General features: G+C 42.9%; 1 protein-coding gene across 10 annotated transcripts in view; it reads right to left on the reverse strand.

Moving 5' to 3' along the window:
• The window catches only part of SLC25A26 (solute carrier family 25 member 26), an 88,745-nt gene that overhangs the window by 12,774 nt on the left and 62,210 nt on the right, over window positions 1–13,761 (reverse strand). For 8 of the 10 annotated variants that reach the window (XR_012674971.1, XR_012674972.1, XM_075158684.1 and 5 more), the window contains 2 exons: window positions 13,594–13,638; window positions 1,977–2,046 (listed from right to left, as the gene is read on the reverse strand). Coding sequence is in view for 8 of the 10 variants with exons in the window: in XM_075158684.1 (XP_075014785.1) it covers window positions 1,977–2,046; window positions 13,594–13,638 (115 nt within the window). In the remaining 2 variants the exon portion in view is untranslated. The remainder of the gene's footprint in view (window positions 1–1,976; window positions 2,047–13,593; window positions 13,639–13,761) is intronic. The other 2 variants (XM_075158683.1, XM_075158686.1) reach the window with 1 other exon arrangement.

Consider the following 13,761-nt stretch of genomic DNA (forward strand, 5'->3'; position numbering starts at 1 on the left):
TGGAGGGAGTGAAGCTAGAAGGATTACACAGAATATATATCACCACCAATTACAACACAATCTACAAAATAGCACTCCAGCTCTGCAAAGATTTATGGTTGGGGAATAGAGCCTATGAAGACAGCCAGGCTGAACTACCTCATCTACTACCACCATGAACGTGGAAGTCTCTGTGCTGCTCCACAGAGGACACGGTGTGTCCTTCAGCACGAAGTGTTAGGTCTCCCCAGCGCCTGCCAAAGGGCAGTGAAGCGTTCATGCACAACTGTGCCTCTGGAAGCTCCTTCTGCAACGTTTCTGCTAGAAAGCGAGCGGACACTACCGCACATCCATCAAAGAGTAGCACGTCCAAGCACAACTGGTCAGAATCAAGACATACAGAAGAGGAAATGGAGGCACTGGGCTAAATTTCCAATTGAGGCACCAAATTGGACTTCAGGAAATTACTCCGCAAGGCCTTGGGTAAATCAGATAACCTTTCCAGCTCTCTGAACATGCCTGAACACAGTTATTGTATCAATCTGACTGTAAAGAAATCAACAGAGCTAAATTAATGATCCCCTATCACACCTGCAGACTTAAGATTGCATTTTAAAGCATTTTTAGCCTGATAGCTTGTTTTGTTTCAAAACAAAAATGAACGATCTGCTTCAATCGCTCTGATTTTGTTTGCACGGATTTGATGAAGTCAGTGTAAAATCCAATAGCAGACCAAATTTTAAGCAAAATAAAACTCCCTTCCCATCACATAAACATAGAAAATACAGCTGGACAAGACCACAAGAGATCATCTAAAATATCCCCTCTGTCCCCAAATGGAATCAATTCTACCTAAACCATTTCCTCACAGCTCACATGCCCAATCTACTAAACCGTGTGCCGTTACAGCCATGCACCCTCTCTTAGTCGCGCAGTTACAGCGCCCATCAAAATGAAGCCTCAGTCCCTGCTGGAATTCTGCTGCTATTAATACTTCAATTCCCCTAACAGAGCTTATTTTAAAAAAATTACATACGATGTAATAGCTCTGATTTTGTAAGCCATCAAAGAACAAGCTTTGCTTTTGATAATCTCTATTTCAAGAAATGCTATAATTTCTCTTTAAACAGGATTTATTTTTTCCACATACTCTGTTACTGGTTTGGAATCTCAAAATGTGTTTTAGCTCCTTGGGGAAAAGCTCTGGCTATCCATCTCTTAACTACTAATCTGTTTTTTCTATTAAGACAGTTGAGTCTCTCCTCCCTCAAACTTGTCAGCTATACTGATGAGTCATTAATTGATTTTTTTCTCTCTTTTTTGTTTTTTTTGAAACAACTACAGTAGGCTAAAATCAAGCAAGAAGCCTACTGAAGAATTCAATTAACTTCTGGCTTGTTTGGTAATAAATAGTGCAGTATTGTATTCTGCCACTCTTTATTCTTGTTCTAGTGTCTGGAGATTGCCCAGATGTTTCGTCCTTGGTTTTTTTTTTTTGCTGCGGAAGGCTTTTGCCTCCAGGCTGTGCAGTGCTAGCCTCTGCTCTCCTGACTCTAGTTAATCTACATGGCTGTCAGAGCTGTCACATGAATGGTGAATCATGGCCTCTTGCTGCAATCACTTCAACCCCTGGGGAAGTGCTCAGAGCAGACAGCTGCACAAACCCCCACCCAAGCAAAGTTTCTCCTGGATGAGGATTTTACAAATCAACTTTGAAATAATCGCAAAGCCTGACTGACAGGCCCCTGGTTTTTAAATAACAGAAATTTGTCAAAAACAAATTGGTTGTCTTTCAAACAGACACCCTGTTTGAGTCTTTTTTTTTTTCCCCTTCTCTTTCCTTTGCTGACTTTCCTATTTCCAGACAACAACTGGATCCGTTTTCTTCTAAACAAACTTGAATTACAAAGGAATGTTGTTCTGCTATACTTAATAGATTTGCACATTTTTCCCTTTCTTCTTTAGTCTTTCCCAGTATAACATATAATCCTTTGCACCTGCAAAAGCTCCACAGACTGCTGACTGCCAAGAATCCACCACGTGACCCTGCTTCCATGACCAGAGATCCTGTGTTTAAAGAGAAAGGAAAATAAAAAGTTATTAAATGTTTGAATCTATCTGATCCCCATGTGAGTTAACTGCAAGGATGGGAACTTAAGTGAAAAGCTATTTTCGTGGCATTTTTCAGTGATGTAATAAGTGATTTTTCCCAAGGAACTTGTGTACTTCAACGAGCAGATGGAGTCAGAAAGATGTCTGGAACTAAGGAGGGCTTGAAGCAAATTGCTTTCAGGGATTTCATATGTATGTATTTAAGCCTGTGGCCATGCAACTTTGCAAATATTTTGTGAATTTATTTTCTTTTTGGCAGATAAAACAGTGCAAAGCAAAACACTGAGCGGGGAGGCAGCATGCAAGAACCAGTGTCAGTTCAGCCCAGATGTACCAAACACTCCCATTTAAAATGAACAGTCCCCAGCGCAGTGAGACACAAGTCCTGTTTGCTCCCCTACATTTCTTAAACCAACCCTTCCCCTCGCACTCCTAAAAAACCCCCATCGTTAAGAAATTACTCTTATCACTTCCATTATATCCCAAAGCAGGTGTGTCTCTGTTTTCCACTTGGCGTCATTAGGGACCACACACCCTTCTCCTCTCCACTGCTCCCACACACCATGCTCCAATCCATTTAACTCACAGCATCATTTAAACATGCCCATTTAAAACCACCAACAAGAATGGTGCCTTTTAAAAAACACATATCAAGAATCATGTCAAACAATTTGATGAGTCAGATCAGTATCAGCAACAAAGGCCAATGTGTGCTGGGATGGTTTTTATTATGCCAGCTACGGTCACTTTGCTCTTTCCTCCTCCAACCCACTCCATCACCCCTTCCCCATCTCCTGAAATGCTTAACACTGGAAGTTCTCTGGAGGAGAATTTTCTGGTTTATGATGTGAGGACCAGTGCTGAGCAAAAAGGGATGGGATCCATGGCCCTTCTCACGGCTACCACAGAGAAATCAGTAATTTTATTTTATAGCTGTGGCAGTATCTCATTCTTTTTAAAGCCATATTACTTCTATACCATAAAATTTTCTTGAAAGCAACTTGATAGCTGTGCTAAGCTGAGATACTGCTCTCGGGCTCCCAGTCTGCAATACAGCCACTTTCCACCAGGGCACAAGAACTCCTTTCCCTCATTTGCTGACTCTTCATTTAACACGTTGTCCTTGCAACTCGCTTCTTCCAACTTGGCTGCTGGTTATATTTCAGTTGAATGTTTTAAAAATCAAACTGTTCAAGCAACAATGGCCAGCCACAATGTTGTTTGGTATCCTGCCACAGCTAAATAGCTGCAGCTCTGCTGTACGAAAGCACTAAAGGGATTTCAATCTCTTTAATGCTAGCCATTCTTTTCCTGGTGTTTTCAGCATGGGCTTCTATTCTGCTGTCACCCACAGCAGAAACTGATTTTCATCTTATAAATAAATAAATAGGGATTCATAATTCTTCAAACTTGTAAGATGCTTTTCTGGAATAACTTACACTCTTTGGAGACAAGAGTTTTCTTGCGAGTCGGTCCTGCTGGATGAAGGACACACGCCCCCTAAGACAAAGGGTGCTACACTCCAAAGCACCTAGGTATTGTCTAAGTATAAATCCCACCTTCAAAACCCATTTTCAAAACACTTCAGGTGCTTAAGAAATCTCAAATTGAAAGTCAGGGTTTAGAACTTTAACTGCTGGAGCCACTTGAGAAAACCAGAATTACTGTATTTTTAAATTAAGCGTTCTCCAAATGTGTATACATCTACAGCTAAACTCGAGAACTCAGAACAGTAACTTCTGTCATGCAAAAAGCACTGTGGAAGATTGCTGGAGGACTATGAGGAAAACCAGCACATTAATACAGACATTCATGGCTTTGCCAGAAGCCCAGCCAATTCTCAGTCATGCTGGGGTTTTATGATAATGGCATTGTCCAAAGAAGTAGGAAAAGGTCACTCTTATTTGTTGGCATGTAGCTCTGAAATCTAGTTGCTGATAAAGCCTGGCTTCCCAGTACAGTTCTGCACAAAGAGCCTCTGCCAAGCAAGACAAACGGTAATGAATTCCCATCCATTATGCCTGCAAATTGACAACAGGTATTTGCAACAGTCATGCAATATGGAAAATTGTTTAGAAGGGTGGAGCCAGGAACAGTTCAATTAAATTAGGGAAAAGGAGAATTGAGGCTGGAGAACAGGAAGAAAATTCCCCAACAGTGAGGTCTACTGAACAGCGGAGCCAGCCTCCCCAGGGAGGAGAGGAAAGCCCTCTCCTTTGAGTCATTTAAAAATAGACTGGAGAAGGCACTGAAGACTGTACTGTGGGGAATAATCCTGCTTTGGCAAGGGCAGGATGAGATTACTTCATGCATTTCTTTCCATCTCTGATTTCGGTGATTCACCCAGAGCTCCAAACCTGAACATGCAGAAGAGCAAGAAAGAAGCAGGGCGTGAAGACATTATCCCGGAGGAAGCCGAGAGGAGAAAGTGTCACAGGGCCAAGAGGACCGGCAGGACTCTGGCCCAAATTCTTTCTAACCACACTCACGCTGCGGGCCAAGATGATGTGCTGAAGGTCACACATGTTTTCTCTCATAGCCCATGGACCCACTAATTGACAGGGCTTTGTGGTAAGTTGGGCTTGTAAGTTCTTCAAAAACACTCGCTTTTGTGCTGCACTGAGCATGGTTTTAATACTATTAACACAGGGCAAAGCACAGAAGCTATTAGAGGCTTGTAGATAGAGGTAATAACACCACTAATAACAGAGGTAACAACTGGGGCCGCATTCTTGCAATACTGGGTTTATACACATATCCCTAAAACATCGACTTTGGACAGAATCGCTGGTTATTTGCAGTGATACAGTGCCTAGATCACGCTCCGCCATCCTCCATGTGCACAAATTCAGAAGAGCCTTCCCTCAGTCACTTCCAGTCAGGGGGATAATGGCGAAAGCTCAGGTCACGCAGAAGATGGGTGTCAGAGGCAGGCTTAGAGCCCACGGGTCACTGCTCCCTTCTTGGGGCCTCCAAACAGGGCAGAAGTGTCCACATAATGCCTGCAGAAGCCCTGCAATTATGCTGCTTTTCCTACACATGCTCTTTCAATATAAAACATAAACCGGGAATTACGAGCAACACGACTGCAACAATTGCATCAGCCTGGCTTCCCCACCACCACCACCAAATGGCTCCTACCTGCTTACGCTGTGCTCCTCCTGCAGAAGGCAGCAGGAGATAACGAGACTTTTCCAGGGCAATACCCATTCCCACTACTATTCACAGCTTAGGAAAGCAAAATGACAAGGAGCACATTACATGAAAGCAGGCCGCCATGCCAAGCCTGTGTCATGTGTATTCTATTAAGCTGAAGGCTGAATAGAAGACTTTGTTTTCCACTTCAAAGGACCCCATCCCAATCTCTCGCTCTTCCCTTATGAATAACAAATTGGAAATAAATCTTCTGGCTGAAGCGCATGGAAACTCGTACAGTTGGGGCCCTCTGCAGCTTCCCAGCTCAATCACATGCTAATTTTTTTTGTAAACACTTTTATGTGATATATATGTAAATCTCGCTGTGCATTGCCGCACCGTGTAAAGCAACACAGTGGGTGTGTCCTCAAGGGATGGGACACAGTGGGAAGCCTGAATGCACATTTCCAATTACTCGCAGGGATAATGTTTGCAGAGAAGGGTCAAGTTTTATATGTCAGCAGAACCTTACTTTTCTTCCTAACAATCCCATTTCATAGGCCAGTGTCCTCTGCTTCTCACCACAAACGTTATTTAGCTCTTTTGATACTGAGAATACAAGGACACCCCATTTTGCTAGACAGAAGGCACACTGGAAAAGTCACTCTTAGGATATACCAAAGGCCTTTCAATCTAAAAAACAAAGTAAAAAAGAAAAGATCACCACTTCCTTTAAATACAGAGGGGAAGTATATGGTGCCCCCAAACATGGGCTCCTCACGTGTTGAGGACACCTGGCCTCCAGATGGCCAATAACCTTTAACTAGTTCACACAACTCCTTACCTGTGTGCGCCTGTCACCTTTGCCTTACGTTTGTGGTAAAAGTTTGTGGTAGAGATCATCTGTCAGCTTTGTGCGCCCGACGCAGTTGTGTCTTGGTCTATATTCAGGACACCTAAGCTACGGTGATCCTGGGAAAGTGCAACACTCGCATCTCTCTCAAACCTGACGACCAGACCAACACCCCAAACACTGCAGGAAGGAGACATCTCTGCCTCGGCCTTGCTATTCTTCAGGCACTAAGAGGCAAGCAGAGCTCATGGCATACACTAAACTTAAGGCCTGCAGCTGAGTAAATATTACAGTTCTCTCCAATCATAAGCATCTGTAGTATTTCTACGTACCCCTCTGTTCAAGGCAGTGTTCTACTTCATGATAACAGAGCAGAGAAAAATCTCTCCAAATTAATCACACGGATTTGTGTGCATGTGCAGTCCTGCAGACCAAGGAAAGAAAAGCAATTTTCATGCTTGCCTTTGCTACTAGGTATTTTACTTGCAACGTGGCATTCTGCATGGCTGATCCTTACAGATGCATGGCACATTAGCTACAGGAGAAGCAAAAAATTCATAAGCTGATTGCCGTTTCTATACGTGAAGTCAAAAAGCATAGAGCCAAACGTCCTCCCCAGTGAATTTTTATGTGCATATGTGCAGCATATGTGCAGTACATGTGTATATTATCTTGCAGGAAACATGCAAGCCCAAACATGGGAAAAATTCAATGATCTACGTTCACTGTTGACATAAACGTTGAGACTCCATTCACATTAATGGCGTTGTGCTCACTTATGCCAATACTGAATTTGGCCCTAGAATTAAACCCACCCAAATCCTAGAAAAATTGAGAGAAAGAGAACAAAAGTTGGCCTACATGCCACAGCATATTTTTCATGTTAAAAGCACTTCACTCCCTTTTTCTCCCCATATAATACTGCATTGATGTCTGTGACCCATTTGGATGTAAATCAAAATGGATGTGCTAAAAGCCTGGTTAAAAAAAATGTCTTCGAAACAGTGTTCCCATGGCAAGGCAGTACATAATATGCCAGCTACACTCAGTTTCCATGGCACAAAGAGCCATATATGTGTCTGGGGAGGAAAATGCACTTCTGAAAAACCACTTCGAAGTTAGGACAGCTTTCCTTGAGCATCTGCACTGCTACTACCTGCTAATAAATCTGTGCTTCATGCAGGCTGGTGTGAATAAATTACATGGAAGAATTACATGAGCCTTTTAAGGTTCTTCAGCAAGAAGTGAGTGTCCGAAACAAATGGTGAGCCCTTCACATTGATTACTTCTATATTCTACCAAATGCCCCCAGATGTCATTGGCAAGCTCAGCGACTTCTAGAGAACCGCTTGTGGTTGAGGCATAACCAAGAGCATCACAATTTGGCTCTGTATCTACAGACTGCACGAGTCTGTTTTACTTCTGCCGTTTTAAATGCTGCATTGATGATCCAAGACCATCTGACTTTCTCAAACGTGTCTGCAGTGCTGTAAGTAAGGATTGCATTTGTTTCTTTCTCTTTGGTGCAGATGGCGTATAGCATTCCTTCGACTGTGCTTCAAGACTGCGTGAATGACACTTATTGTGACACTAATAAAGTGAGGGCTGTTTGCTGAACAGCTGTTGGGTACATTGTTCTTTTGTGAGAAAAATGCAGCCATTATGCTAATGGCATGCACATGCCGCATTGGCCACAAGTTACATCACGCCTCGAAACACCACTGTGGAAATCTGTTTTCCCAATACAGCACCTAAGCAAACGGCAGACACGTTAGCGTTATTTAACGATTGGGACTTAATCCCTAAATCAGCCCGATCGTTACTCAAAGAGGGAGCGAGGTATGGTAGAACACTTACTACACTGCCTGCAAGGAAATGGGTTTAAAGCCGGGCCTGGGTTTCATTTACTCTTGACTTATATGCAGCTGAGCCCAGCAGAAAAGAAATACTAGACTGCTTCTCCAGGAAAAAAGGAAAGCTGTCACCTACCTATAGAGCAGGGAAAGCCATTTTAGGCCCAGTTTGGCCACATTCCTCTATTTTCTACTTACTCTGTTAAACAGCAACAGATTTGATTGTAAATTTTAGGAGGGAAATAGCATGTGGTTTATTGTTTCAATGGTGGAGTTATAAACACGTATTACTGCAGAGAACCCCAGCTGCCGGGGCAGAAGCATTCTGTAAACTTTTCATTCTTATTAACTTTAAAAATCAGGTGCAATGAGCTCCAACCAAGATGAGAGTCCTCGCCCTCCATGGAAACCCACCAAGCAGTCTTTGTACAACATGCTTCAAGGTATATCTCAAAGGTGTATCTGCACAGACAACTACAAGCAAGGCTGAACCCACCCTCAAACCAGACTTGTTCACACCCTATACTGCCTATACCAGCAGTTGAGCTCTCTGGAGGGGGGGAACCAGCAGAACCAAGCAAACGAGTACACGTGCCAATGCCTTCATGTAGATCTACAGTCCAATCCACCAGCAGATTTCCCAAGCTCTGTTCCTCTCAACACAAGTGCCTTGTGCCCTGGGGTGGCAGCTGAACTTGGTCAGAAAACAAGGGACCTGAGAAGTGTAAGCCCAATCCCAAGCCTGCTCTCCATCGTGGGGGCAGAAACCAGTTTAGGAACAACACGGAGAACTTCTGTTCTGACCCAACCGACCTTCTGCTATTGCTTAGCCTCACAGGGGAACGGCTGGACTCTCCCCATTCTCTTTACTGTGATGCCCCACTTATTTTACAGGCTGGAAATGTGCCTGTGTGTACTCTTCAAACCATTCTCTTCTCCTGAAGCCACCAAAGCATTCCTCTGCTTGTTCAGCATCTTACACCACTATTACATGCCACCATAGTCATTACAAAATCCCACAAGAGACCTGTCCATGTATCTCAGCTCCCTGTCTCTAGCTATTGCCTCTGAAGGTCCAACCAAATATCTCTTTGTAAAACACCTGTTAATTTGCGAGTCTTACAGATTTGAGAAAATTATCTTATTGCTAAAGCCAGTGACAAAAAAACCACGTGGGCTCACTGTAGCTGCAGAAAGTCTAAGAGCTTTAGGTTTTGCCCACCACCGAGACAAAGAGGGAAATCCTGGCCCCACTGAGTGCCAGAAGAGCCAGAACATCACCTTGAGCATGGTCAGTCCAAGATTTTTATCTTTCCTTGCAGGTCCTGGGCCAGCGGAGCAGCACAGTTTGTGCCAGCCCTCCCAGGGAGGCTGCGTGTGCAAGAGCAGGACTCACTGGCACACACAGTCTGCAGGGTGAAATCAGCCTGATCCTGACGTTATATAGTCTTAGCAACATCCAAATGTCTCATCTCAGAATCGGACGTGTCTAATGAAAAAGACAAAAGGTTCCCAGGATAGTAGGTTTGTTTTCCCTCCTTAAAAAAACAACCAACCAAACAAAAAATCCCTTATTTTTCCAGTCGACTCATTTGAGACCTATGTCCTCCTGTCCTGCCTGTTCCTTCCCTCCTCACTGGCTACCAGACCCTTTTCTCCAGACGTACAATACATTTGGTCTATAAAGAGAGCATTCTCCACGTACAGCTGCACTGGAGTAACTCTCAGAGGCTCTGAAGCGCAGCCAACATGCAGAAATATAAAACCCAAGAGGACTGAGTCTTGTTTCATCTGAGACGGGTTTATCTTACGCTGTTCTCTGAGGGAGCTGACCATTTCCACTCAGACATAAGAAGCAGGCATTTTTGACAATATGTTTCTGGACTCAAACCCAACCAGAGGGTCTTGATTTTGTGGGGTTTTTTTTTTTAAACTCCATTTTGTTGAAAAAACCCCAATGCCCTGTATTTCTGCAATATTCCCACAGCAGAAATTAAAATCTTTTTTCTCAGTTAGGTCTAAAAGAGAAAAATTATGGATTAAAACGCCACATGAAACGAATGAGAAATCATTTATGTGCAGTTGGTAGGTACTCAGATATGATGATTAGAAGTGCTGAATAAAACACCTGAACAGCGCAGAACAGAAGATCACACAGAAGGAATGAACTCCACAATACTACAGCCATCTGAGCTGAGGCTCACCCTGGCAGCAGGGTGAAAGCAAGCAAGCGGCGCCAGACTCCCTGTAACCCACCAAATTTCATGCCAAATACACAGACCCTGTAATTTGAAATTCCCACAAGGAAGAACACACATATAGTATTTCCAAAGCAAGTTACAGAGGCACCCTGGAAATTCCAGGGCAGCATACAAGGGGACTGTATCTTACGACGTTATTCCAAAACTTGATCTAATACGGAAGGCAGTGTGCTCGGCTGGCATTTGGGAAGCACACCACAACTACGTTCTGCTGCCTTTCTTCATGGCCAGCTGGCTTTGAGATGGGATCAGAAGCATTAGCCCCACCTACAAGAACCTAAACCTGATCAAACTGCCACAGTGGTAATCAGCCATGGTGCTCCTCCGAGGGTTGGTGTAGCAGAACGTGAATGAAATTAGAAATGCCCCTTCTTTTCCTGAACTCAAAAGACTTCAAAATTGTTTTAGCTGTAAGGCTTGGGCTAAAAAGACAGAGAAGCACTGCACTAACTCACCCTAGCAGAGAATTACAATGTCTGTCCTGAAACCTGATACATCACAGCACAGTTTCCTTCTCCCCTTTGGTTTATATCAATAATCTGTGCCTAACTCAAAATATGGAAAAATGAAGAATTGGGAAGGGAAAGGACATTAAGCATGCTACCTACATCCAAAAAAAAGGAGTTTTCTTTTTTATTAAAATCACCATCATTTCCTTACTGTTGTTTCTTGAGTCACTGTGATCCAAGAAATGAGTCTATTGCCTGTTTCTAAGTCGTGTTCACCTAAGTAACTGAAAGTAAAACCAGTATTTGAAGCAGCATCTATTCCTTGCTAATTACTGCAATACCCCCTTTTCCAGCACACACAGTGTAACTAACCTCAGAGTTCAGTAATCTATACAAGGTTCTCTCTCCTTCTAACTTAGTTCAGTGCATGATATGCAAGTTTACTCTCACATAGGACAGATGATCTACATTCACAGACAGAAGAAAACTGTGCATATAAACTATGTGGCTAAAGCCTGCTGGAAGCATAAAGAATAACGACAGCAGCTTGGAGCAAAGCAGGAAGAGAAAATGGGATATAGAAACACCTGATTTGCTGCCTACAACAAGCCTTTATTAGGCTTCTTTAAGCATAACACCCACTGCTGGCTGCAGCCAGCACATATGTGAAGGAAAAGGAAACTCTGTTCTTCTTCCATGTGCCTTGCTAGCTGTCCTTTACAGTGGAAAGATATTTTTCCTCATTTTTATGGTGATTAGCTTGTTTGGGGAATTATAAGATTGAGTCTATCATCCATCAGCTTATGTAACTTTGTAGTAATGTTTTTAAAAATGACACAGCCACAGCACTTGTTCTGTTCTCCTCTGTGAGATGATCCACACACATCATTCACTACTGCTCCCGCATTTGCTTTCTCAAGTAATCCCATTAATACAGTGCAGAATAGTCCCTCAGACATTATCTAACCAACAGCTTCAGTAAATTCTTCTGTGTTCAGGCTGCGCGCCGTTTGTCTCTTGTCCTTTGCATTCCTACCTCTTCTTAATTACTGTCTCTTCATGCACCCATGAGAAGCCCTAGCCTGAATCGTACTCCTATTGATGCTACTGGCCACATCCAGCCTGTTGATGGGACCATGTTTTTTCTCCTTTGTTATACTGTCAGGGCAATTTTTTTTAAGAGCTTCATTCAGATACACAAAACGTATTCTGCTTTCACTGCCTGGCTTTGACGTGACAAACCTTGAGCTCTCTCCATGTGTTGAGCCAAAGTGACTGGAGCATGCAATACTGATTTTTGCCATTTTCTAGTCTTGGTTCCACAGTCAGAAGAATATATTGCAACTGGTCCGTGGAACAAACTAACCCAGTTTTATTTCTCTTCAGATCTGCACAGACCTCTTTAGATTAAACATGATGTCTCACCTTAAGTGACTCACTCCTGTAGCTAGCTAAATTCAAACTGTCTGCTTTAAAGCTTGCAATCTAAACAATGCATTTTATTGTCACAGCTACGTGGACATTAGTTAAAACAACTTTACATTCTAAAAACAGCTACACGATGTTGCTGTTTTATGTGGTTTTGGCAAGAATACTGCACTTTTTCTCTTTAAGCACTGCTACCTCTTGCTCCCAAACACGGCTGCTGCACTAACAATTAGCAGGTCAGACCAGTATCGCTGCCGAAGAGTTTACAGAAAGCCATTCCTAGACACTGGCAGGGAAACAGATTCCTAATAAGGCAGCCAAAGCTACCCTGAGCAATGGGACGATACCCAGACACCACATCAGGCCAATCTCATGAAGTTCCTACAGAATCCTCTGCAAAACACAGCTCAGTTTTGTGAAAGCTCTTGATGTATTTCAGGCTCTTCCTGCCTGTGTACTCCGCTTTATATTTGACTCCCTGAGCCTCTAGATACAACCATTCATTCCGTGGGCTCGTCCCTCCAGAACAACCCAAGCTACCGACACACAGCGAGAGGAAAAGCTGTTGTCCCAACCAAGCATACAAGGACCAAGGAGAACATAAGCCCTCCTCCCTCAGTAGAAGCAGCAAAGGGCAAGGAAGATCATCACCAGTTCCCATCCTTCCCAGTACCTCTGCCCAGTCTGGGTCTCAGTGCCAAGCTTTCTCAGAAGTCCAGCACCTTAACAAGAAGAAAATTACTCTCTTTCCAGCTCCTCTCCTTTAAATATTATATTCTGTTACAATGCTTTTAACGATCTGCAATAATCTCCTGTGCTTCCAAGTCAGGATCTCAAAACACCTGAAAAACCCTGACTTTCTTTCATCTTTTGCAGTGAGTTAAAGGAAAAAACAGAGGGACAGAGAAATTACATGACTTCAAATCCAACTCTGTGCTCAAAAATCTAGACCCTGACTCTGTCTGTAGTAAACAAAGCAACCAGCTGGTGGGAGAACAGTGCATCATTCTGACAGACTGCACTATTAAAATATCATTGAATTAACACCTTCTTTAAATGACCTTTGAAATAACGTACACGCAGCCAATCAAAATAGCTTGCCAGCGATGCACTGAGAGTCTCTCCCTGTCTACAAACCCAATCTCAATTAGTGTTCTCTGTATCATTTGCAATTGCCTGTTACCTTGAAGAGTGAAACGCTAAACAAATTTAAAATAAAATAAAAAAAGAACCACAACACAAGATGGTTCCCACTCTAATCAGTAAAAATAGCTAGGATGGCAGATAAGATTTCTGGCATGCTGGGGAGTAGAATTTAAACTGCATGCCACATACCAGTAGTTAGATGTTCCCTGTTATTTTTCAGATATTCAGGCAAATGATCTTCACATGCAAAGGTAGGTTGGTACATACTTACTGATTCTTGGATGTGCCCATAACTGTGATAATCAAATTAGGTAAGTTACCATGGAAAGCCTTTGCAAAATGTATAACACATATTTCTATCATTAAAGAGGACTTACCTTTAAGGACTCCCAGAGGGGAAATTGTACCAGAGAGAAAGGAATCTGGAGAGGTGGGAAAAGAAAAAAAACACAACATAATATTACAAAACCAAATTAGGTTGGTATGTTCCTCAACTGGCTAAATTAGGAACAGTTATTGTTCACTCAGTGAACTGCAGCTTATTA

Source organism: Calonectris borealis, chromosome 10, assembly GCF_964195595.1.
Source record: "Calonectris borealis chromosome 10, bCalBor7.hap1.2, whole genome shotgun sequence".
Lineage (NCBI taxonomy): Eukaryota > Metazoa > Chordata > Aves > Procellariiformes > Procellariidae > Calonectris > Calonectris borealis.